The following is a 24,137-nucleotide window of genomic DNA, read 5'->3' on the forward strand; positions in this document are numbered from 1 at the left end:
AAAGTCGACATCTCCTGAGGATGCTGCGGTTTTGGAGCAAAACGTGCGTAGAGGGACATTACCGAAGACCTATTTGGTGTCCTGTATACGGACTGAAGTAATTATAAATTACACCAAACAGATTCCCCTGAATTTCGCGGGGTATGGCAAATTAATGTTATTATAATATATCATTATTATAACTTTTATACTTATATTATACCATAATCACATTTATTAGACTGTAGTTTAATTTAAAATATTCAGATGAGTTCGTAGCCAACTTTGATATTGAATAATTAAAAAAACTGCACTCGAATAAGAGACACAAGAGACTCGACCTAATAAAAAGCTCGACCTAATGCAATCAAGGCCAATATAATATTTGTATCATTATTTTTATTCCACGAAGCGAACAATAGCGTTCCGTTTGACGATCAAAGCCACTGTTTTTCCATTTCTCGTTTGGAAACGTTGTTATCGAATAAACATCTGTATTCATGTTTATTTGAACAGCATAAAATATGGTTATCGACAGTTTATGTTTCGTATTCTAGAGAGTGCAGCTCTGCAACTTTGTTAAACCACGTTATTATTTTGTTTATAAACAGTGCTCTACGTTGTAGTGGAGCGCTTTAAAATTTTATTTAGTATGCAAAACGAACTCTTAGTCCATGGCCCGAAAGTTGCAGCGATTTTTATACAGGCGAGTTTTATATCTATGATTTAAATATTATGAAAATTAAGGAGATGTTGACTTTGCAATGAATAATTGTTAAATCTTAACAATTCTGTTAACAATAATATTGCTTAACAGTTATTCATTGTAAAGTCAATATCTCCTGGAACAGTGGCATGCATACAGGGTATGCACAGGGTATGCAGATGATATACAATGAAGAAAATCTCCAGTACGAGTAATAAATAATTAAGGGTACGCTTTTTATAACGCTTACAATGCCTATCCTTAAGTTCTTTATAACTCTTAATGGAGATTTTCTTCATTTTATATCATCTGCATACACTGTGCATACCCTCTATGCACGCCACTGTCCTGGAATGCTCCGGTTTCGGAGTGAAACGTGCGTAGAGGGGCAGGGGGAGAGTACAAGGATTGAAGAAATTATAAATTACACCATACAGATTCTCCTGCTTATCGCGGACTAAAGCAAATTAAGCTTAATTTTCATAATATATCATGGATTTCCGCAAAGTAACGCCTGCTTCTATCCAATATCTAGGATTTAAAACGTTTAACGATTAATTAAAGAAAAATAAAAGTTTTACGACCTCTCTGCCGCAACGATGGTCGATTTCCGGTAGAGGCAAATTGTGAATATATGATTTTTGAATTTTCTATGGTCTCGTCTGGTGGGAGTCTTTGGCCGTGGCTAAGAGACGTGCCGCTTACCGATTTAGTGTTACGTTCCGATGTCGCGTAGAAATCTATTAGTGGTATAACTACCACCAGTGTAGTCAAGGGCTAACTTTTAGGTCAATTTTAGGCAAAAAAAAAAAACTGATGTGCGTTATCACTGCATGTATGAATAACATAAACAGTTGCATTTGATGGAACAGTTTTATGAGATAGATTGTTTATAATCACGAAAATTGCGTGGCTGGCCAGTTATCGCACCGAAATGATCAGTGAAATATTATTCAGTAATTATGCACTAACCTGAAAGGGCTATGGCAGTTTCTTGAACCCATAACCCGGATAGGTTTCACCGCGGCCGCGAATTCAATCTCTAAATCGCTTGACGTTACCTCTTTGCTGGTAGGGTTGTAATTATTCTAGGACAAAGCTCCCTAGCTGTTACCTATACCCAGTGACGAAATTGCTTCACTTTGAATACTTTGCAATAATTTAACGCCCGGTTTCTGAAATGTTAGTTATATACCGAATGAGCGAATCCACCCAATTATTTGCCCACAGGCCAATTCTTTTATAATAGTTGTAGTTGATAAACTTATGTACACCTTCCATAACAATATTGTATTCCAATTTTGATTATCTTTGTGTTAAAAATGTTACAATGAATCCTAAGACAAGAACTAAAAGTAGAACCTGAAATAAAACGTATACCAGTCATACTCTAATACGTCTTATAAACGTCAGTAGTGTGTAAAAATGGTAGCTGCATTTTTAAGCTTAACTGCTAGGTTGACCAGGCTATTTAAATTAATCAGCCCTTCTGACATCATGACGCATTTGAACGCTGTGAACTGATTTGGTTTTGTTAGACGCTACATAATAAACCGCTTGTTATTGTAACAGCTATATTTTTGACTGCTCAATTGATCGGCCATTTAGAAGCCAGGCAGGTTTATATCAGTGACATTTACAGCTTTATTTATAGCATACTTAAATATTCAGTAAGTACTCCAACAAAGATAACAGTTAGAGTTTTGATGAATTTCACTCGTAAAATTTTACTTTGCATATTATCCACATTCCTGCGCGTCGTCGGACAAAGTTTCCCCAAGTAATTGTAATTTATTCAAAAGTTTATATGTTTCTTTAATGTTTTTTCAAAGTGTATCGAAGAGTCGTTTTAAATAACGTTACTTTAGAACTCGGTTCTTACCAGTTTTGTGCGGGTTATTATCTTTTTACATTTTATGTATTTCCTATATCTTTAAAGTACCTCATCTACTTCCTCATTGTTCTATTGGTGAGAATGCATACACAATATTTAATCAATCGATGAATCAATAGCCTATTTCTGTCCACTGCTGTACTCCTCCTCAAAGGCCGTAATCGACCACGCTGGACAGACGGATTGGTAATCAAAGTACATGGTAGTAGCATAGAGGACTATTTGACTACTGTTATATTCCTTAAGTCGCCTCGTACGAAACCCGCGGAAAGCAGAGGGATGGTGATAATTTTATTCTGATCTGCATTCGATTTTAAGTGAGGAGGTTTGATCCCCAGGAGTGGCACTTTGTAAATTTATAGTTATTTATAATTTTTTTATTTTCTCTTATCTAGTCTAGTTAGAGGCTTCGACCGTGGCTAGTTACTGCCCTACCGACAAAGACGTGCCGCTAAGCGATTAAACATCCGGTACGATACCGCAGAAACCAGTTAGGGTTATGGGTTTGATGTAGCTACCATAACCCTTACAGGTTAGCCGCAGGTGTTATTGGAATCAGGGGCTAACTTATAGTTGAATAAAAAAAGACACGAAGTCTAATTTTCTAAATTGTTATAGCGTATCCATTTTCTCACACTCGCTACGTACGACTTAAAGGTTACAGTTTAGTGTGTACGCGATGTTCACAAAATCTGTGACGCTAACCGTAAGCAAGCCTAATCCTCAGAACACTGTGTACATTTGGATGTCTCCAGGATGTCAAACACAGTGTCTCACGTTGCAGCAACATGCAATATTGAGGAGAAGAAGAAGAAATTATGATCATGGAAGAAATCGCTATGAAGCGAAAATGCTGCAAAATTGTTTTGTTATACTTTTCTTTTTTATTTACTTTTTGTGGTGTACAATAAAAGTTTATTCATTCATTCATTCATAATTATCGCTAAAGTTTATCATCATACAACACCCAATTACACGAGCCCTTGTTCAAGTCTCGAAAAGAAAACATCCACATGGCTTGGAACGGAGAGAGTGACAATTCATCGGTTGCGAATTAATATCATGCGATAACAATTTACATTGCAGATAAAATAAATTGGTGGCACGTCTCGGTCGGTATAGAGATACTAGTCACGGTAGAACCACGTCTAACCAGGCTGAAAAAGTAAGAAATAATAAATTTCCAAATTTCCCCCACTGGGGATCGAACTAGGGACCTCCCTCTTACAAACCTCAGCGCTCACTAAAGATATCATCAGGCCTATACTAATTTATACCCTAAAAAATTCCCCCACAGGCTTCACTAGTAAATTCATAATCTTCTTTAATTTTTAACCTATTTATTAAATTATTGATATCTGAATATCGTCTGCGAAAGGTGCAGAACTCCTTTGTAGGGTTGAGTATACGCTTCTACAACATGTTTTCTAAGGTCATACACATTTAATACAGCGTGGTTACTAAACATTTAATGAATTTCTTAATGACAAGGTAGATTTGAAGCAGCCAGTTAAGCTGTCATATCCCGCAAGATAGAAAAATGATTGTAAATGTTGATGTTGGAAAAGAGCAACTTCTGAGTTTCTCGCCGGCTCTTCTCGGTATACATACTTGACGTTTCAAAAGCGCGTATAAAGTAGGCCTACTTGGAATAAAAGAATTTTGAATTTTTGAATTATAAGATCAACCATTCCGTAACATAGAGTATCAACGAAAAAAAGAGAGGTTGTAGGCATTACAACAAAAACCGAAGCATAGTTTTTTAAATTTATTATTCAAATGCCGGGCTACACACAGCCTTGACTTTCATATGCTAGCAAATCTTTTTTCAGAGCTATTCCCTTCTGAAGGTGCCCTTCTGAAGCCATAACCAATTGATAAGCTCTTCTCCCCTGTGAGATTGGAAGGGTTTTCCAAATTGTGGGAAAATAATAGATGTTGATGATGTTAGTTTGTTAGATACTTGAAAACACACTCATAATACTTTATAAGCTACTAGCTGTTGCCCGCGACTTCGTCTGCGTTTGATTTTGTTTTTAAAGTATTCAGTATCGCTTAGCCTTAAGTGAGTATTGTAGTATATATATACCTATATATATAACATGTGACAAATAATTTGCAATAAAAAAAAATTGCGACTATAATTAAAGATCTAAGATATCCTATCTCTTAAGTTGGACCAGACTGCTCACGGTGAGCCAATTTTATTTAAAATCGGTTAAGTAGTTTAGGAGTCCATCGCGGACAAACATCGTGACAGGAGATTTATATATATTAAGATAAGTATTAAGTATTACCAGTGGCGTGCATAGAGGGTATACACATGATATAAAATGAAGAAAATCTGCAGTTCCAGTTAGAAAAACTTAAGGGTAGGCTTTTTATATGCCTATCCTTAAGTTTTTTATAACTAGTACTGGAAGTTCTTTTTCATTTTATATAATTTGCCCGCTTTGTGCAGATTACCACCTCCATCATCAGCTATATGTAGCTTTAATTTATAGCTATGTTAAAAAATATATATTGAGTAATGTTGGGCTTTAGTCTTATATATAACACTGCATAAATACCTCTATTTATGTATTTTATTTAAAATACTTTATTGCACAAACTTTGAAACAATGTAAGAAACACACAAGAAAAAAATAATTATATATTATATTAATACAGTTGTGTTCAAAGGCGGTTTTACTGCAAAAGCATAAAAGCTACACAAACATTTTAGCAACAGGAGAGCCTTAAAATTACTGTTAAATAATGGACCATTCAAAGTTTGGAAAAAATACCATTATCGAATAAACATATACGTATAAACTTTTCAAAATTGTAATACTGATTCTTAAGCAACTTTACCCGTCAACTTAAGATAATATGAATTATATGCTAAGTATGTAATTTTATGGGAGAAATACGTCAAAAGTGTTATTTTGTGTTTCTTAGAATACAGTGGGATACTTTGGAAATATGTGAGTAGGTACCTATTTACTGGAAAGATAAACTTTATTTATTTACGGAGTAATATGATGTTTCTCTGATACTTCTAGCGTTATCAACTTTTAATGCTAGTTTTAATTTTTCACTAAAACGAAAAAAACACACAACGAAGCAAACTAGACAAATGTTTTATAACTTAATTTTACTTCAAGTTTTCATTATTTTTAATAGAAAAGTTTACACTTTCGAAACAAATAGTAAATTATTTATTAATATTATATGCATAGAATTATTATTTGTTTCGAAAATATTGAATTAACTAAACATCATAGTAGATTGGCTTTCTTGTGGGAGGCGGCCGGTAAACTCTACCAATAAAAATGTGCCGCAAAGTGATTGCTGCGTAGAAACCGATAAGGGGTTTAAGTTTAATATACCTGCCATTGCCTGGTTAGCCCGCTACCATCTGAGACAGCAGTGAAAGGCTAACTTGTAGTAAAGAAAAAGGGTATCTAGTTTAGTAAAGGTTGCGAATAAAAATTTACTATTGTAAATGATCGGGAACAATTAATGGTACGTAGATTGATCACCGGTTTCTTTTTGTTTTGCGTCCCACTTCTGAGACCAGTCTCACAGCACTTTATTTGATGAAATCTATTCTCCAGCAGTATAATTTGATGGATGAGCTCAAGAAGAGGTGGAAACAAAGATTATAAAAATTACGTTTAATTTATTATCTTTTGAGCAATCCCTTGAAAACAAACAACTTTCTTTCCTTCTATAAATATATCAGTCGGGTAAATATGCGTGTAATTTAGTACGGTCTATAATGGAGTCTGAAAATATTTACTGTCGGTATAGGTACAATATTATCAATAGGGACGCTTTACTACGCACTTTGGACCCTACGAGATTGCCATCGGCCAAGCTTATCATAAATACAAAACCTCTAGCACCAATAACACTAAACTTTTTATGTTAATCTAAAAACGAAGGTTATGGGAGCCTTTAAAGGAATGTTGATTTTCTTTACTTACCAAGGTCACAGTATTCATAATTTTGTATTAGTTCATTGTTCAACAAGAGCGCAAAGCAATGTCTTACGTTACGGGCACCAGGATATATCCCAAGCAAACGAGGGTTTTTAGAGTTAATCCCGAGCGCAGCGAGCGAGCTGCATGTAGAATCCGGAATGTAGCGTGGGTTTTAGGGCGAACGAAGGCAGCTTTATTAACCCTGAGTTGAGATTTCTACTTTTCACACCTCGTGAAACAATAAAATAAAGTTTTGGTGTAATTATTTACAATATATACTCTATAATTGCGCTTCACGGGCTCTGGTGAGTGACAGGGTTGCCATCATACGTTAGAACGAGGTAGCAATATTAGAAAGAACAGATTTTATTCACATACGCCGTGCGCGATGTTCCTTATTGAAAGTCGCTAGGGACTCCAGTACAACATTACTTACCCGCTAAGCCTAGAGGATGTGTTGACATGCTTGAACTTCCAATAGTAGGCTATGTAATAATGCATTCTCGAGCGAGCGATGTGAAAAAAATATTCCGCAGTGTTTTTCTACTTTGTTCTCGAATGAAATAACGACAGCTATAATAGGTCACTGTACATACACTCACGCGGCATGGCGGTTATAAACAATATTAATAAACATCTCATAATAATCATAAAAGCCGGGGAAACCTGCCGAAGTGTGCCGAAGTCTTGGCTATGAATCTTTCTTTCCCATGAGAAATGAGGAATGTGCCCCACAGCGAGATGTTGAGAATTATGGAAGGCTACTCAAGTAACATGTAGATACATAGTGGACCTTATTAATAAACGTGGCATAAAGTCGGAACAGTTATGCAGTTTTTTACTCTTCAAATGTCATCATCTCACAAATGTATGACTTTTAAAAACACATCAACGTGTATATTTTATTATAGAATAGAGTTGACGTTCCGTTTATAAGGGACTCTCACCGTATTTGATCATCTCGTGGACAAAATACAACTTCAAAATATGACTGGGCAAAAAAATAAATTGAAAATAATTTGTAATTTCATAAATTTATAATTAATTATAAAAGGCAAAGGTGACTGACTGACTGACTGATCTATCAACGCACAGCTCTAACTAACCACTTGACGGATCGATCTGAATTTTTGCACACAGATAGTTATTACAACGTAGGCATCCGCTAAAAAAGGTTTTTTGAAAACTCCAACCCTAAGAGGGTTAAATGGGGGATGAAAGTTTGTATCAAATCCTTAATTTATCAATTTATTCTTCAAGTTACATCCGTAAAACTTTAATTTTAGGTTTTCGATTAAAAATAAAGAAATACGTGTTTCACAAATTTTAAAAATTCCAACTCTAAAAGCATCAAATAGGTAATGAAATCTTATATGATAGTTTTTGATTTTTTAAGTAATTTATGTGCATATTTTTCTGTAAGCAGCAAGGCTTTTTTTAAACCTTTGTAGTTAAAATTTACCAAATCCAAAATTGGTAGCCGCGGGCATTGGTATCGCGAAGCCGCGGGCAAAAGATAGTAATTACTAATTAATAAAACGTTGATCCAATAATGTAGTTTTTTTTATATTTTTGTTTCGGTTGAGATTACTTGCACATGCATGCTATGTGGTGTGTAAGCCGCATGTCGGGTTTCGGGCATCGGAGGAGAAAACGCCCCGTATTGGCTCCTAGAAGTTATGGCAACCCCAGATATAGGGCATGAAACGTGAAATTAATTTATATAAGTACAAACAGTTCACATAGGTAGGTTGCCTGGAAGAGATCGCTATGTAGCGATCATCATCATCATCATCATCTCATCCAATTGACGTCCACTGCTGGACATAGGTCTTTTGTAGGGAGTTCCACAATGCACGGTCCTGGGCCGCTTGCCTCCAACGGCTCCCAGCTACTCTCCTGATGTCATCTGTCCACCTCGTTTGGGGCCGACCTACGCTGCGTTTACCGGTGCGGGGTCGCCATTCCAGCACCTTAAGACCCCAACGTCCATCGGTTCTCCGAGCTATGTGCCCCGCCCATTGCCACTTCAGCTTCGCAACTCGCTGAGCTATGTCGGTAACTCTAGTTCTTCTACGGATCTCCTCATTTCTGATTTGATCACGTAGAGACACTCCTAACATAGCTCTCCCCATCGCCCGCTGAGTGACTCTGAGCCTTCTTATGAGGCCCATAGTAGCGATAAGGCCGCCAAATTGTATACTTTTTGTTAAATTTGTACTTATAATTTGTTATGTTTATGTGGTGTACAATAAAAGTGTATTCATTCATTCATTCGTTCATTCATACTTATAATGTTAAGTTAAATATTTTAAAAGGTTTTGTGACATCCGCTAAAATGTAGTAAGCACAAAATAAGCAGAACAGTTTTAACATGCAAACGAAACGGTTAACATAAAAGCAATTTCTGCAAAGTTTTCGAGCACTCAAAGGGAAATTACTGTCTCAGTAGGAGCTCTTAACTAACGAGTTGTAGTGAACCTTCGTCGCCTTGACTGCAAGAAATTTCGTTTTACTGGACATCCAAACTACTTGAACAATTATTTAATAAAAATCTCCGGGAGACAACTGATGCCGCAGAAATTATATAGATTATTAAGATGGGATAAATTATTATATATAATAACGTCGTGGTTAAAACTTTAGCCGGGGTACCAAATTTGTCTCCGTACCTCGAACATTTTGACTGTCGATTGGCGTCTTGGGCAGCGACCCTTCTTTCTGAGTCCAAGACTGTGGGTTCGATTCCCAAAGCTGCAAAATGTATGTGTGATAGCCTAGTGGTTTGGACTACGGCTAAACTTTCGAGGGTCCGAGTTTGCATCCAATCTCCACCTGTAACTTTTCTAAGTACTGTGCGTTGTAAGCAATATAAATATCACTTGCTTCAACGGTGAAGGAAAACATCGTGAGGGAACCTACATGCCTAAGGTTATTCTCCATAATATTCTGAAAGGCGTGTGGAATCCACAAACCCGCACTGGGTCAGCGTGGACTACGGCCTAAACCCTTCCATTGTGGGTCTCACCCGTGCTCTGTAGTTGGCTGGTTGTGTGTTGATATTATGATGATGGAATTAATATCACATGCATGAGGAAACCTGCATGTCTTAGGGTTCTCAATAATACTTAAATGCGTTTGAAGGCAACTAATTCGCACTATCTCGGTGTCGCGTGGACAACGGCTAAAATCCTTCTCGGCTTAAGTACTTGATAGGACGAAGACGATAGGTAGACTATTTTTTTCCCAGGAAAACAAACAATTCTCGCGAGATTAAAAAAAAGCCTTCACAAACGTTGACAAAAGATAGTGTTAATGTAGATAAAAAAAAACAACTTAGGATTACTATATGAAAATAAATAAGGCATGATAAAAATGAAACCAAATATTCAGATTAAAAAAAATATTGATTATTTTTATTATTCTATCAAATCAGGTATGAGGCGGCTTATAAGAACCAGAGTTAATGAAGTAGCTCAAAGAGTCATTAAGCTAAATTGGCAGTGGGTGGAGCAAATAGCTCGGGGAACGGTTGGCGTCCCAAGGTGCTTGAACGCTGCGTTTACCGGTGCGACCTCGTACCGCTAAACGCAGTTTTGGTAGATCCACCACGAGGTGACAAGATGGACGGATGACAACAAGCAAGTCGCAGGAGGCAGCTGGACCCAAGTGGCACAAGTCCGTGGTATTTGGAATTCCCAACAAAAGGCCTATGTCCAGCAGTGGACGTCCATTGGTTGACATGATGATGATGATGATTAGATGATAAATGTATTTCGTATTTTAAATTGTATTATGATATCTAAAGGTATCGTGGGTACGGCACCGAGACATCCACCTGCTGACAGTGGGCCGGTACACCTACACATCAGATCAACGCTTCGAAGCTCAACACAGGCCAAGATCAGAAGAATGGGCTCTAAGGATACGAAGTCCACAGCGAAGGGACTCTGGGCAGTATGAATGTCAGATATCTACTACACCACCGATTGGTCACGCCGTATTTCTAAGTATTGTTGGTGAGTATAATCATAAGGTCAGCTTTTTAATTTTGTAGTAACAGTTGATGGACTAAGCATATGGCCCAGCTAATGTTTATAAGCGATGGTTTACCTACGTCACACCCTGGGGGCTGGGTCCATCAACCTGAGGCGTAGGTTTTAGGCCTTATATTACATCGGCAAGCGCTTCAAACCGGAATACAGCATTGCAACAATGATCTACATTTATAGTATCATGAAAATAAAGCCTAATTTTCTATACTCCGCAAAAAGCAGGAGATGGTGTAATTTATAATTTCTTCAATCCTAATACTCCACACCAAATAGATCTTCGGCAATGTACCCTCTACGTACGTTTTGCTCCGAAAAAATAACAAGAGCATCCTCAGGTGATGTTTGTTTGTCACTTTACAATGAATAATTGTTCAACATCTCTTGACCGCAGAGTAACGCCTGCTTCTATCCAATACATTTATAGTCCCAAACCAATTCACTTACATTTTTATACATCGCGTAACAAGTAACAACTAGCTACACTAACACGTTATTACATTTGATGTTTTTAAACCATGGTCCTTCTGGCCTTTTTTTTCTAAACATCTGATCATCTTCCCTCATCTTCCCACATCTCCTGAATAAATATTTAAATAAATTCGTTGTTCTACCACACAATATATACACGTAATAGTATCTTATATTATACGCACAAACTAATTCTATTTCATCTGTCTAGAACCAGAGACAACGATATCAAGCGGAGCTGAATTATTTATACAATCGGGGTCAACTATCAATCTTACTTGTACAGTTCGGCATACGCCCGAACCACCCATCTCAATTACGTGGACTCACAGAGATCAGGTTAGTTTTAATGTTTAAAGTAGAGAAAACCTTAGAATATTTAACTTTAATAAAATGTAAAACTATCAAACAAACTTAAGTTCATCTAGTTTTTTTTTGTTCAAATCTTATTTTCACACATTTATTAAGCAATCCTCTTATAAAATTTACGTTTATAGTGAGGATGTTGATTTTGGAATAATATATAATTTATCTTCTACAACAAAACCTTAAAACGATAAACAGAAAAGTTATAAAAGAAATAAAAAATAAAAGGTTCGTTATAAAATACCCTGCTCATAAGCAATTTCTCGGAGTCACTAAGTGGGCAACGGAGAGAGCTATTCTCGAAGTATTTTTAATGTATAAAATCAGGAATAATGACATATGTAAAAGAAATGATTCTGCTGCTGAATGAGTAGCGAAGCTAAAGTGGCGTTACATTGCACGGAGCACCAAAATTCGTTGGACGGGCACTTGAATGGTTGGTATACCCGACAATAGGTGGACACACGACATCAAATGAGTTGCAGTGAGTCGTTGGACACATGTGGCACAGAACCGTGGAGTGTGTAAGTCCTTACAAAATACCTTTGTTACCAACAGTAGACGTCTATCGGTGGAAATAATGATGACATTGATTGTATACACATTATATTTTTAAACTTTGAAAACAACAGGACCCAACATAGTTTATTTTCCTTCACTCTTTCACAAGAGTTATAGTTGTACACAAATCTATGAATTTTTAATAGGTAGTAAGCCTAAAACAGTGCTATTCCTTTCTTCAGGTAATATTTCAAGGTATTTATGATACTGGGTAGAAACTATGTTAAATAGCCTTTTTATCAAATAATGGAAACGAAGAAAATACAATTGGTACGTAAAGAGGACTTCAGTCTATTTTTACTTACATCTTTCAACTACCGATAATGTAATAAAGAAAGTTGTATCTTGATTTTACATAATATGAAACAAGATTGAAAGTTGTCTTGAAACTGTTTTTTGGCCTTGAAATTGTTTGCTACAAAATTCCCAGCCAAATCTTTTGTGTGCTTTCTCGTACATTTGAGAGAACCCATTGTCTAAAAATTTATAAAATCTAAGGACTTTGGCACAACATTCTTGGAAATATATAATGTTCATTTTACTTCATAAATTACGTAATTAACTTGACAAATAACTAAAATGGGATAAGAATTCATTTTTAAGACAAATTTGATTTGAAATAAATGCCTCGTTAAATAATTAGGAGCAGGAAAGTAAGCAAAAGAATTTTAAATCGAATTATTTTAATCGGAAACTAATATTCTGTTCTAAAAATGTACTCAAAGTTGGAAACAATATTAAAATATTTTACTTACGTAGAAGAACCATTCGTAACTCTTTATATATAAATTATCTTCTATCTTGTGTGTGTGTGTGTGTCACTGAACTCCTCCTAGACGGCTGGACCGATTTGAATGACTTTTTTGGTATACGTTTGGGTGGCACCCTGGATGGTTAGGATTCACAAATTAGCCCGACAGATGGCGTTGGGGTCCGCTAGTATTATATGTGAATGATGTATAAAATTATTTGCATAAGCTTAGAAAACTGATCTACGTAAGTACCTACCGATCTTTTAGTTCAGACGATTTCTGCGAGTACTGCGTTCAATAGTATACTTGTCAGTAAGCTACACAAATAAAACCGCTAAACTTAACGGTCTTTAAGAAATAAAAAAGAAACTGTTTAAACGATTTCATTTCAACAGAAATGTTAATAACAATATAAATTGGTTCCAAAACATAATGAAGAAAAACATTGCAAGAAAGCAACTCAGAATAAATTCCATGTTATTAAAACCCACAGTGGTTCAGCGAAGCGGCTTAAGCTCCCAACCCACTTTGTCTAGAAGCCTTTTTCCTTTTCTAATACAGAACTAAGCGGGTACTATAACATAAGCCCCTATGGACCACAAATTGTACAGCGTTACGAGTAGCTGCTAGTGATTACTATTAACTTGTTATTTTATTTGACCACCTGTACGGTCAAATAAAAAAACAAGTTGATAGCTATATTCGTTTAATCATCAACTTCAACTGTCTTATCATGAAAGAATTAAGAATGATTTTTTGTTTAGTTTAGCGATTTTTTCTAGGGCAAAAATGGCTTCGCATCACTTAGATGCATAATTCTAATGTGACGTGCTGCGCTAGAATGGTAAAGCGTAGACATACATACATCTACATGCATATACAACGTGTAATGGAATTACGTAATACTGTTAAAGGGTGCATCATTCTATTTCATAAGGAATCACCCTCTAAAAATATTAAATCAAAAGAAGCAAATTTATTTTTCATATAAACTAAGTTGAAACATTTTCAGTGATTACTTTTGACAAGTGAAGAGGATTCTTGGTGTGGCAACACCGCCTATAACAGCTGTTCAAAGATCTCTGTACTTTATTTTGTTATTTTAATTTATTTTGTGTGTTTTTAGTGCCCAAATCCAATTTAATCGCCTAATTTATATAATAAATAGTAGTATATATTAATAGTTTAAGTGTTAAAAGTGCGTAAGAAAAGTTTTCGTCGATGTAAACAAAGTGACAGTTAGGTTAGTAAAACTTGAATTTTAAACTTCTGTTTTGGTGTTTTTAAAGAGTGCTAGTAGCTGTTTTGGCTTTGAAACAACTATTTAGCGCATAAAAAACACATACGTGTATATGCAATTGCCCGTTATCCAAGTGTAACGCTGCAATTGTTATAACAATACACTGCAATACCGAAACCTACCTGTCATTTCGCATTCTTTGGGTGATTACTCCTTGTTTCATTAATTAATTAATTACAAAATGATGACCCGCAGAGCCTTAGCGCGCCAGGAGCAATCCAAATTACAATTGGCCCTGAAAGAATTAAAGGCAAGCAAGGAGCTATGCACCCAATTGAATAATGAAAGAGACGAAAACGAAAAGGAATTATTAGAAGTCCTTGGGAATAATAATAGACTAAAATTAGCACTATCGGATTTGCACATAAAGTATGTAGACATTGTAGAAGAGCGGGATAGACTTCAGTTATTAGTAAATAGGTTTGATGAGTGCCGTGCTGAGTATGAGGAGGCTCTGAGCCAGATTACTACCCTGCAGCGGGAGCTAAGTGATGCCCACCACCAGATCACCGAACTGGAAGATGCAGCCCATAACACAACAGCAATACACACTCAAAGCCTATATGAAGAATTAGTTGATAGGGCCCCACAGTTGGTTACTGCTGCTGCTGACATGTCTACTGCTAATACCAACTTCTCTAATTTATTGATAGTCAAATCAGATACAGTAGTCAATCCCTGCAGCAGTAGGAAACTAAAAAAGTATATCAAAGTTAACCGATATATTAAAAAAACACAGAAACTGTTAAAAGTACATAAAAATTCTGTTAAATCTCTGAAACCAAAGAAAGAACGTTTAGAATTATTGAATGAAATTAAAATGTATAGTTCACAGTTAGAAAGTAATAGATTAAGTTATGAATCTGACACACAAATCCTAGAAGCACAAATAGCCAGATTACAGACTTCTTTACGTACACTGGCAGTAAAGTTTGATATGTATCAAAGGCAAATGATATCTGAGTACACACAGACTTCAGATGAATGGCATAAGACAGACCAACCCAGTGGTAAATTAACATCACTATCTACCCATAGTTTTGATAGTATAGGCAGTCATCCCCAGTTTGTGTCATCAGTGTCATCACCCTCTAATGTGAGAAAGGTGTGTGTCAGGTTAAGTAACTCAAAATCACAAAACATAAATATTAATAATAATTCCTTTATTGAAGCAAATGCTCATAGTAGCAGTTCAATAAAAACAATTATGTACAGCGATGAAATTGGATGTAACATGGGCTTATATCTTAACTCTCAGTTGAATGGACACACAGTTTTGAACTACTGTTTACCCAACTCAAATTTAAAAGCTATTGTAGCTGCAATTTGTAGAAATAGGAATATGTTTGACTGTAATACTAATTTAATTATCATAATGGGAAATAGAGGGAATGTTAACAAACCTGAGCTGATTAAACTTATTGATTCTTTAAATACATTAAATGTAAATAGTATTGTATTATACACATTTCCTTATTTTCATAACTTGCCACACCAAGAAAATACTATTAGGTATAATTTAAATATGACTTTGTACAATTTATGTACATATAATAAGAAATTTCATGTTATAGACTTTAGCAAATGTGCTAATCCTACTTATAATTTGTACCGAGATAGATATTACCTATCACACTATTTTAAACAACAGATAGCTGTTTCGCTATCGTATTTTTTTACCATAACAGCCAAGAACTTGGCTAAACCAGCTGCTTTTATTGAGCAGTGTAATAGTTTTGACATGAAAACCTTGGAAATTATTCCAAGTCATTTTAGTTTAAACTAGTTAAGGAGACAACAGAGGCTTTCTCTTGCTTAGAAAAGCAGACAACTGAGTCTCCCTCAGGCATATATGAAAAAAATTATAGTAAGGGGTCGCACAATGTACTATTAAACCAAAAATATAATAAAAAATCTAATTCTAATTATATCAACTTGGTTCACCAAAATATTCAATGTATTAGAGGAAAAGACTTAGAGATTGAATTATTTTTAAATGATTTTAACATTAGCATTTTATGTATAACTGAGCACTGGTTGAAAACCCATGAATATTTGTTTAATTTTGGTAACCACCAGGTTGGTAGTTCGTTCACCAGGGTTACAGCGATTCATGGAGGCTCTTTAATTTTATTAAATAAAAATTTAAAATTTAAAAACAGAAACGATATTGTTAGCCTTTCTGTTGAACGGACAATAGAGCTAGCCTCGGTTGAACTAGAGCAATTTATAATTGTTACTGTTTATAGGCCACCCTTGTCAAACTTTGAACTTTTTGAAAAGGTAATGGATGAAGTGTTATTTAAAATATCAAAGTGTAATAAAAAGTTAATAATATGCGGAGATTTTAATGTAAACATTTTAGAAAATAACTCTTTAAGTATCAAGTTATTGAATTTATTTAAAACTTACAATCTATCAAATATGTTCATGGAGCCCACAAGAATAACTGCTACTAGCGCCACCTGTTTGGATAACATCTTTACAAATATAATTCCTATAAGCAAAAATATTATTAGTAAATTAGACTCTGATCATTGTGGTCAAATTATTCAATTTGAAAATGTGAAGAAAAATGTTTCTAAACGTAAAATAACATTTGTTCCTGTAACATCCAACCGCATAGAGAAAATGAGATATAGCCTAGTAAATGACCTCCCATTCCTACCCTCAGGGGCGACTCCAAATGCAATGTACAGCTCCTTTTTCAATACCTTTAATAGACTATTTCATTCTATATTTACTAGTAAGTCGGTTGTGATTACTGATACATTAAATTTTAGTGAGTGGGCGACAGTTGAACTTCATAAAAATAGGCAAAAGCTGTACGAATTGTATGCTGAACGTCAATTTAACACTGGTGATAAGTTTGGGGATTATGTTAAATTGTTTTCCAAGAATTTTAAACGCGCTTGCCACTTAGAAAAGACGCGATACATCAAAAATAAAATTAAAAATAGCAGCAATGCAATCAAAACTACTTGGAACATAATTAATGAGGAGACGGGAAGAGTAACACCACGAAATATTAATTTTAAACTTAATGTAGATAATAAAGCCTTAACAACAGATTTCGAGGTGGCTACTGCTTTTGAAACCTTCTTTACCAACATTCCCGTCTCCACAACAGAATCATTAAACTCTTCACCAGACATGGCTCTCTCTCTATTAAAGGAAAATGTGCCTGAGTGTAACCATTCTTTTAAATTCACGCATGTTAGTGGCTCTAACGTTATTAAAGCCTTTAAATTATTAATTAATAAAAAAACAAATGATCTGTGGGGCATTTCCGTAAACGTTGTCAAATCATTAATTGATATTGTTGCACCCGATTTAGCCTTAATATTTAATAATTGTATAGATTGTGGTGTGTTTCCTGACTTAATGAAACTTAGTAAAATAGTTCCATTGTTTAAATCGGGTAGTACTTCTGACCCCACTAACTTTAGACCAGTATCCGTACTACCCACTTTCAGTAAAATCTTTGAAAAACTCATTTTAAATCAATTACTTTACCATTTTCATAAGTATAATTTACTTCATATTAAGCAATTTGGTTTCACACGGGGTCGCTCAACAATCGACGCAGGTGTTGAGCTAATACAAAACATATTTGAAGCCTGGGAGGAGTCACGTGATGCACTTGGTGTGTTCTGTGACTTATCTAAGGCGTTTGATTGTGTTCAACACGAAACGTTAGTTAGGAAACTACACCACTATGGAATTCAGGGTGTAGCTCTAGACTTAATGAGTAACTATCTACGCGATAGAATTCAGAAAGTCGACGTGAATGGAAAACGGTCTAATGGATCAGTTATGAAAATAGGTGTCCCACAGGGGTCTATATTAGGACCATTTCTGTTCCTTATTTACATTAATGACCTTCCTTACCTTGCCAAGGATAAACACGGGATAGTTCTGTTTGCCGATGATACATCACTGACTTTTAAAATAAATCGACGTGAACTAGCTTTTGACGACGTAAACAACTCTCTCGCTAAAGTGGTACAGTGGTTTGAAGCTAATAATTTGGTTCTTAACGGAAAAAAAACCAAGTGTATAAAATTCACTTTACCTAATGTTAAACACGTGAAAACCACTGTACTACTTAATAATGAGGAACTGAAACTGGAGGATACGACAGTTTTTCTAGGAATAACGTTAGATTCTAAACTTCAATGGGGCCCTCATGTAAATAATTTATCGAACAGGCTTAGTTCTGCTGCCTATGCGGTAAAGAAGATACGCCATATGACCGACGTAGAAACTGCTAGACTGGTATATTTTAGTTACTTTCACAGCATTATGTCATATGGAATTTTACTTTGGGGTAATGCTGCTGATATTAGCACTATTTTCGTGCTGCAGAAGAGGGCTGTTCGTTCTATCTACAAAATGGGTCCGAGAGAGTCATTGAGAGATAAATTTAAAGATTTTAAAATAATGACAGTGTATAGTCAGTACATATTTGAAAATTTAATGTACGTCCATAATAACATTTCTAAATTTAAGAAAAAATGTGACTGCAATAATTTAAACATTAGAAGTAAGAATAAACTTACAGTGCAATATACTAGGTTACATAAAATTCATAATTCGTTTAAAGGAAATTGCATACAATTCTACAATAAACTACCAATTGACATCTTGGAGATGTCTCTTAAAAAGTTCAAAGTTTGTATTAAACGTAAGCTTATAGAAAAGTCCTATTATAGTATAAAGGACTACGTAAACGATAAAAAAGCTTGGGTGTAAATTATTGCTCTAATCAGGTTGCTCTTCTAATAATTTAAAATTACATTGTGAGATGGCGATAACAAAAAAAAAAAAAAAAAAACACCCGGCTAAGTTTGTTGTGGGCTTCTTCTTAGACCGGGACGCGTTTGGAACCCTCGTAGCTTTAGTTTTAAGTTTACGAATGTGGTTATCGCCATCATCTTACTACCGTGTAATTCTTATGTACGCATCAAAAGTGCCACCTGTGGGCCTACTTGAATAAAGATATTTTTGACTTTGACTTTGACTTTGACTTTGTGAAGCCGAATTCTTGATCACTATGCTGTCATCATTTCATTAGTAATATATTATATCTTTATAATACACAGATAATCAACTTCGACTCTGCGCGTGGTGGTATATCTCTAGTCACTGAGAAAGGTCTGAAGAGCACGAGTCGACTGCTAGTTCAAAAAGCCAGAGGCTACGACGCAGGCGTGTATACTTGTGGGCCGAATAATGCTCCACCTGCCTCGATCAGAGTCCACGTGTTATCCGGTAATCCATACTAATATCAAAAATGCGCAAGTTTGTATAATTGTTTGTATGTCCTTCCTTCACGCCCTAACCAAGCAACGAATCGACTTGAGTTTTTGTATAGAGTGAGTTGAAAGGACGGTACATTTCGTCCTGGGAAAATATCAGTCCGGATATCGTCTTTCCTTCATGTCCTAATAAAGCAAACAAATCACTTGTAAACTGCGGGAAACATCACGGCCCGCAACTAGTAACTTATAAGTATCTCTATGACAATATCTTTGTATTTTAATATATTTCTTTCTTATTTACTTTTATTATTTTACCATCATCATCATTACAACCCATTACCGGCCCACTAACCCTCAAGGAATGAGAAGGGTTAAGGCCGTGGTCCACCACGCTAGCCCAGTGCAGATTGGTGGACTCCACACACTTTTGAGAGCATTGAAGACCTTTCAGGCATGCAGGTTTTCCTCCAGCGTTGAATCAAGTGTTATTTTAATTGCTTAAAACCCACTTAACTCATAAAAGATAAAGGATTCGAACTCTGCTCCCAGAAAGTGAAGCCGAAGTCCTAACCACAAGGCTATCACCGCTTGTGGTTTTTAATACTAAGGAAAAAAATTGGTTGTCTGTAAAGTCGGCTTACTGACGATAGTTGAACGTGACAACGTCGTAAGAAAATACTGATGGAATGGTTGCATTTTTCAAAAAAAAAAAAATTTATTTGTTTGATAGATATTATCGTTGCTATAAAGTGACACCACATTCATTTTTCACTGCACTTCATCCTTGCCGAAAACTTGTAAATGTATTATTGTATAGAAGCTGTCCACGCGGACGCATCGCTCACTCAAGTAGGAGAGAGACAGATGTCGAACGAGGAGGCCGACTCTTTGTCGCTCGTTCCGCGCTCTCGCTTGCACTTCAAGCATTGAATGGAACGCCTCAGAGCGAAGGAACGCCGCATACGTCATGTTTTTTCGTGCGTGCAGCCGGCTCCATCGAATTATAAGACGTTGTCACGTCAAAAACAATTAAATATCTAACACATCAAATTTCAGTCGTGTAACAAAATACAATACTATCAGCTTAACTTAACTGAAAATTATGTTATTTCCGCGTGTTTAAAACATCAAATAGAAAATATTATAAATACTTTAGAGGAAAAGTATCAAGTCGCATAATGCGACGAAAAGCTTTTACAGAGTCACTCGATGTTAGGATCGTTTCCTGTTATTTGCTTGCACTACAAAATAGACTTTAAAAGAGTTCAAGATCGTGAAACTGTATACATGAAGTTTTGCGTAATGTTATTTCATTTTGTTTTTTCCTAAGAGTTTTGAAGCTATGAGCAATTACGACTTTCAATATGCTAATGAGTATTACGTTTTTTTTTGCCACTGTTACTGAGTCCATCTCCGGGATGCAAGGTATCAATCTTCCACATTTCATCAAGATCAGCTGATCTTGTGACTAAGCTTAGTGGCTAAGCCGGCTAATAAACAAACATACATACTTTAGTATTAAAAATATTACAGTTTATTATTCCATAAAATATACACACTTTCAATATATTAGCAAGGATAAGGGTCAGATCTTCGCGCGAGTGTAGTTTACTGTATCCCGACTTGTCCCCTAATTTTGTAAATACGAAAGTTGCTGCATGAAAGAAAAATAAACCAACACTTTCGCATATTATGTAATAATATACTCGATTAGTGGATTTCTGAAACAAGCAGTATCATGTGTAAGTAGATATTATTCCAATACCTTATTACCAATCTTAAATAGAAATCTACTCAACTCTTTTAGCATGGAGACGTGTACCAATAAAATCACTGATTCTGTCTATCTCCTAGGAACCGAAAATTTACTTCGGGATAAATAGTAGCCTATGTCACTCTAAAGTCCATACTCGATCACTTCAAAACACACACTTTCACATTCATGAACATTAATTTTCTCTAACAGCCTTTATTCTTAGTACAAGATTTGCGTGTTCGCAATCGAGGAGTCATTTTCGCATATCAAACTCTGTATCGTCAAAGTAAAATGAACCTAATGCCACTCGTTTTAAAAATCGCCTAGCTAAAATCCGCAAAAATCCAAGCTGAAGAATTGGGCCTTAAATCAATATGTTTAAGATCCATTTCACTGTGATGTTCAAGTGGCTTTATACTCGAAAACGACTTCTCGAATCTTCGAGGGAGAAAATACTACTTAATACTTAGGGTACTGTATTTCTTTTTTAGGTGAACATCCAGCAGCCATGCAGCAGGGCTGCGCAAAATCGTCCTTGGACTTTATAGTATCGATAATGTGTACTTTTCTAGCTGTATTTCTAGTATTCTTTACAGACCATCTACAGTTTGGGACGTGAGTTAAACCTCACAATTGCAGGTCTAATATTGAATGAGTGAATAATTTTATTATATTATTGTTTATTTATACCGATAATAATAAAAATTTGAACCAGAATTTTAGAAACATAACTATCTCAATGCCTCTGGGTAGTTTAGGCCTAAGGATTTATTTAGATATATTAAGGCTTGCGGGGTTCCAGCTTCCGGGTGACCGGAACTTGAGACACCCTAGAGACGTTCTGACAGACGTCTCCGTTCATACACATCCAGGAAATCAGTACCAATGCCTTCTTTATTAGTTCGGAGTTTAGTAAAGTTGTACATAGCGTAAAAGTCAAATCGAGTGGCGTTCATAATTCAAACAGAACTGAAAGAACGTTAGTCATTTTATGATCTGCAACGGTTACGGTATATTGTACAATCGAGTTTATTGCACGCATTTTTCGTGTTCCTTCAGCTGACTCGAAAGGGAACTGTTTATAGCATATCTGAATAAACTATATACAAACCTACCTGGATACATTTTGTTTTCATACACATGGTGGTTGTCTAGATAAGTACATATTTTTACTGCGAATGACGGGCATAGAATGTAAGGCATTTGGTAAAGAAAAATATTGGTAAACAGTTTAAGTTATGAGTTATATATAGTACAGAAATATTTGTAAAACAAACAATAGCTGTATTTGTAAATTGAGGATTGTAAACAAAGAAGTGTGTTTACCGCTCATTAAGAACGAACTAAAACATTGTTAGTATTGTATAAAAGTTTTACTTGACAAAGTTTTTACTCGTATGGTAACGGTTCGATAAATTGTCAACTCAGCCCGTTAAGCAACTTGTCAAGTTGTAAATTATCGGGCGGATTATTTATCAGTAAACTTAAACGATACGTGATGCATTTTCTGCTTATATTTTTAATATTTACTGAAAAACATATTTTGTTATTAAACACTTATCGTCTGAGGTATGATTACTTTTTATTAGTGTTTTTGGGAGATGAGGTAAAAATTTCAACTTCTTTCTTAGAGCAAAGATAATTGGCATTTTAATTTTAATACTAATATAATTATATTAGAATTAAGAACACACAGAACCCGGGTACGTGACTAATATTTAAGCATAAAAACCACTCCACTTTACTAGAGTTCCGCGAACAGGCGGTTTGTCACTTCATAGTTGAGAGTTATTATTTTACCGCTAATGTTCTAAACATTTACCATGTAATGGGAAAAAGGGGAACAGTTTGTGAGCTAGCAACATCCCGAGGATTTGAAGTGAGACATGCGCGGGGCGTTTACACCGCACACAATGCACTGCATTCAATACCATTATTGAATGCGGGCATCCGCATGAGGATTCTGTATGTTGTTAATTCTGTGCTATAAATAATATCTATCAGTGCCCTATAACAAATAATGATGGCTTTGATAGTAAAATTTTCTCGTTGAATAAAGTGACATGAATAATACAATTTACATAAAAGCGCTGCATAAAAGTAAACCGGTTCAAAAATAACCTTTTTAATAAAATATTTTTTGTATGACTTATAAGCTTAAAAAAGTAAATGATACTAAGCACATTCATTTCACGAACGCGTTTTTCCGGCTTTCTAGAGGCCTAAAATGCAATTGTTGTATTGTTGTGAAACCAGATAAATGTGTTACCAAGGCAGTATCTTGCATTTATACATAAGTACAAGTTTGTGGACTCTTTAAAACGTTTACTATCTGACTGTTAGTTTATCTCGTTTAAAGAGCCTTAACGATCGTTGTCTACGCAGAGTCTACGAGTAAAAATTTCAAGGTGTGCCTAGGCTCTTGGAACGAAGAGCCAAGCCAGCTTTCTTATAAAGGAACCCTTAGTTTCTACAAGTCTGTCCGTCTATTCATCGATCCGTCTGTTTGTATGTCAATGCCAGTTTGAAATCGTTTCAAATTAAAATAAATTCTAAGGACAACGGATTTGTTTGACAACTGTCTTATATATATGTACTGGAACTCACTTGAGCAGTTATTGTATTTTTGGTTTATTAAAGTAGTTGTCGATATTTTTAGTTAAGAGAATAAGGTATACTTAGGCTATACAGTAAGTTCTTAAACTGTAAATAAATTTACTGTCGTTGAGTGTTAAATTATTTTTTGTAAATAGTATTTTTAATCTTAATCTTTTTTGTGTAAAAAACATCTAATAGTATCTATATTAGCTACCTACCCTTAAGTTAGGGTTAGTTTATTTATTTCACCTTTAATGTCTTGCATCGTATCTTAGTGTAAAATTATCTTGGTCAATATTTTTTTTGTAAATATATTTGTGGGTACAACCGAAAATTCAAATAATCATCACACAGTATCTTATAGCACACCTTTTTATAATTGAAATATTTGAAAAGAAAACAACTTTCACGGATACTATATATATGGATAGTCAGTATTTTTTTTTATAATCTACTGAGATCGAGATAAA

The 24,137-nt window shown here is 35.3% G+C and overlaps 1 protein-coding gene across 1 annotated transcript in view; it reads left to right on the forward strand.

Annotated features, from left to right (window-relative positions):
- The window catches only part of LOC120627429 (igLON family member 5-like), a 60,956-nt gene extending 39,207 nt beyond the window's left edge, over positions 1-21,749 (forward strand). The window contains exons 4-7 of the mRNA XM_039895430.1: positions 10,356-10,566; positions 11,282-11,409; positions 19,155-19,323; positions 21,561-21,749. Coding sequence (XP_039751364.1) covers positions 10,356-10,566; positions 11,282-11,409; positions 19,155-19,323; positions 21,561-21,688 — 636 coding nt within the window. The 3' untranslated portion in view covers positions 21,689-21,749. The remainder of the gene's footprint in view (positions 1-10,355; positions 10,567-11,281; positions 11,410-19,154; positions 19,324-21,560) is intronic.
- Positions 21,750-24,137: the final 2,388 nt, after the last annotated feature.

Source organism: Pararge aegeria, chromosome 11 (genome assembly GCF_905163445.1).
Source record: "Pararge aegeria chromosome 11, ilParAegt1.1, whole genome shotgun sequence".
Lineage (NCBI taxonomy): Eukaryota > Metazoa > Arthropoda > Insecta > Lepidoptera > Nymphalidae > Pararge > Pararge aegeria.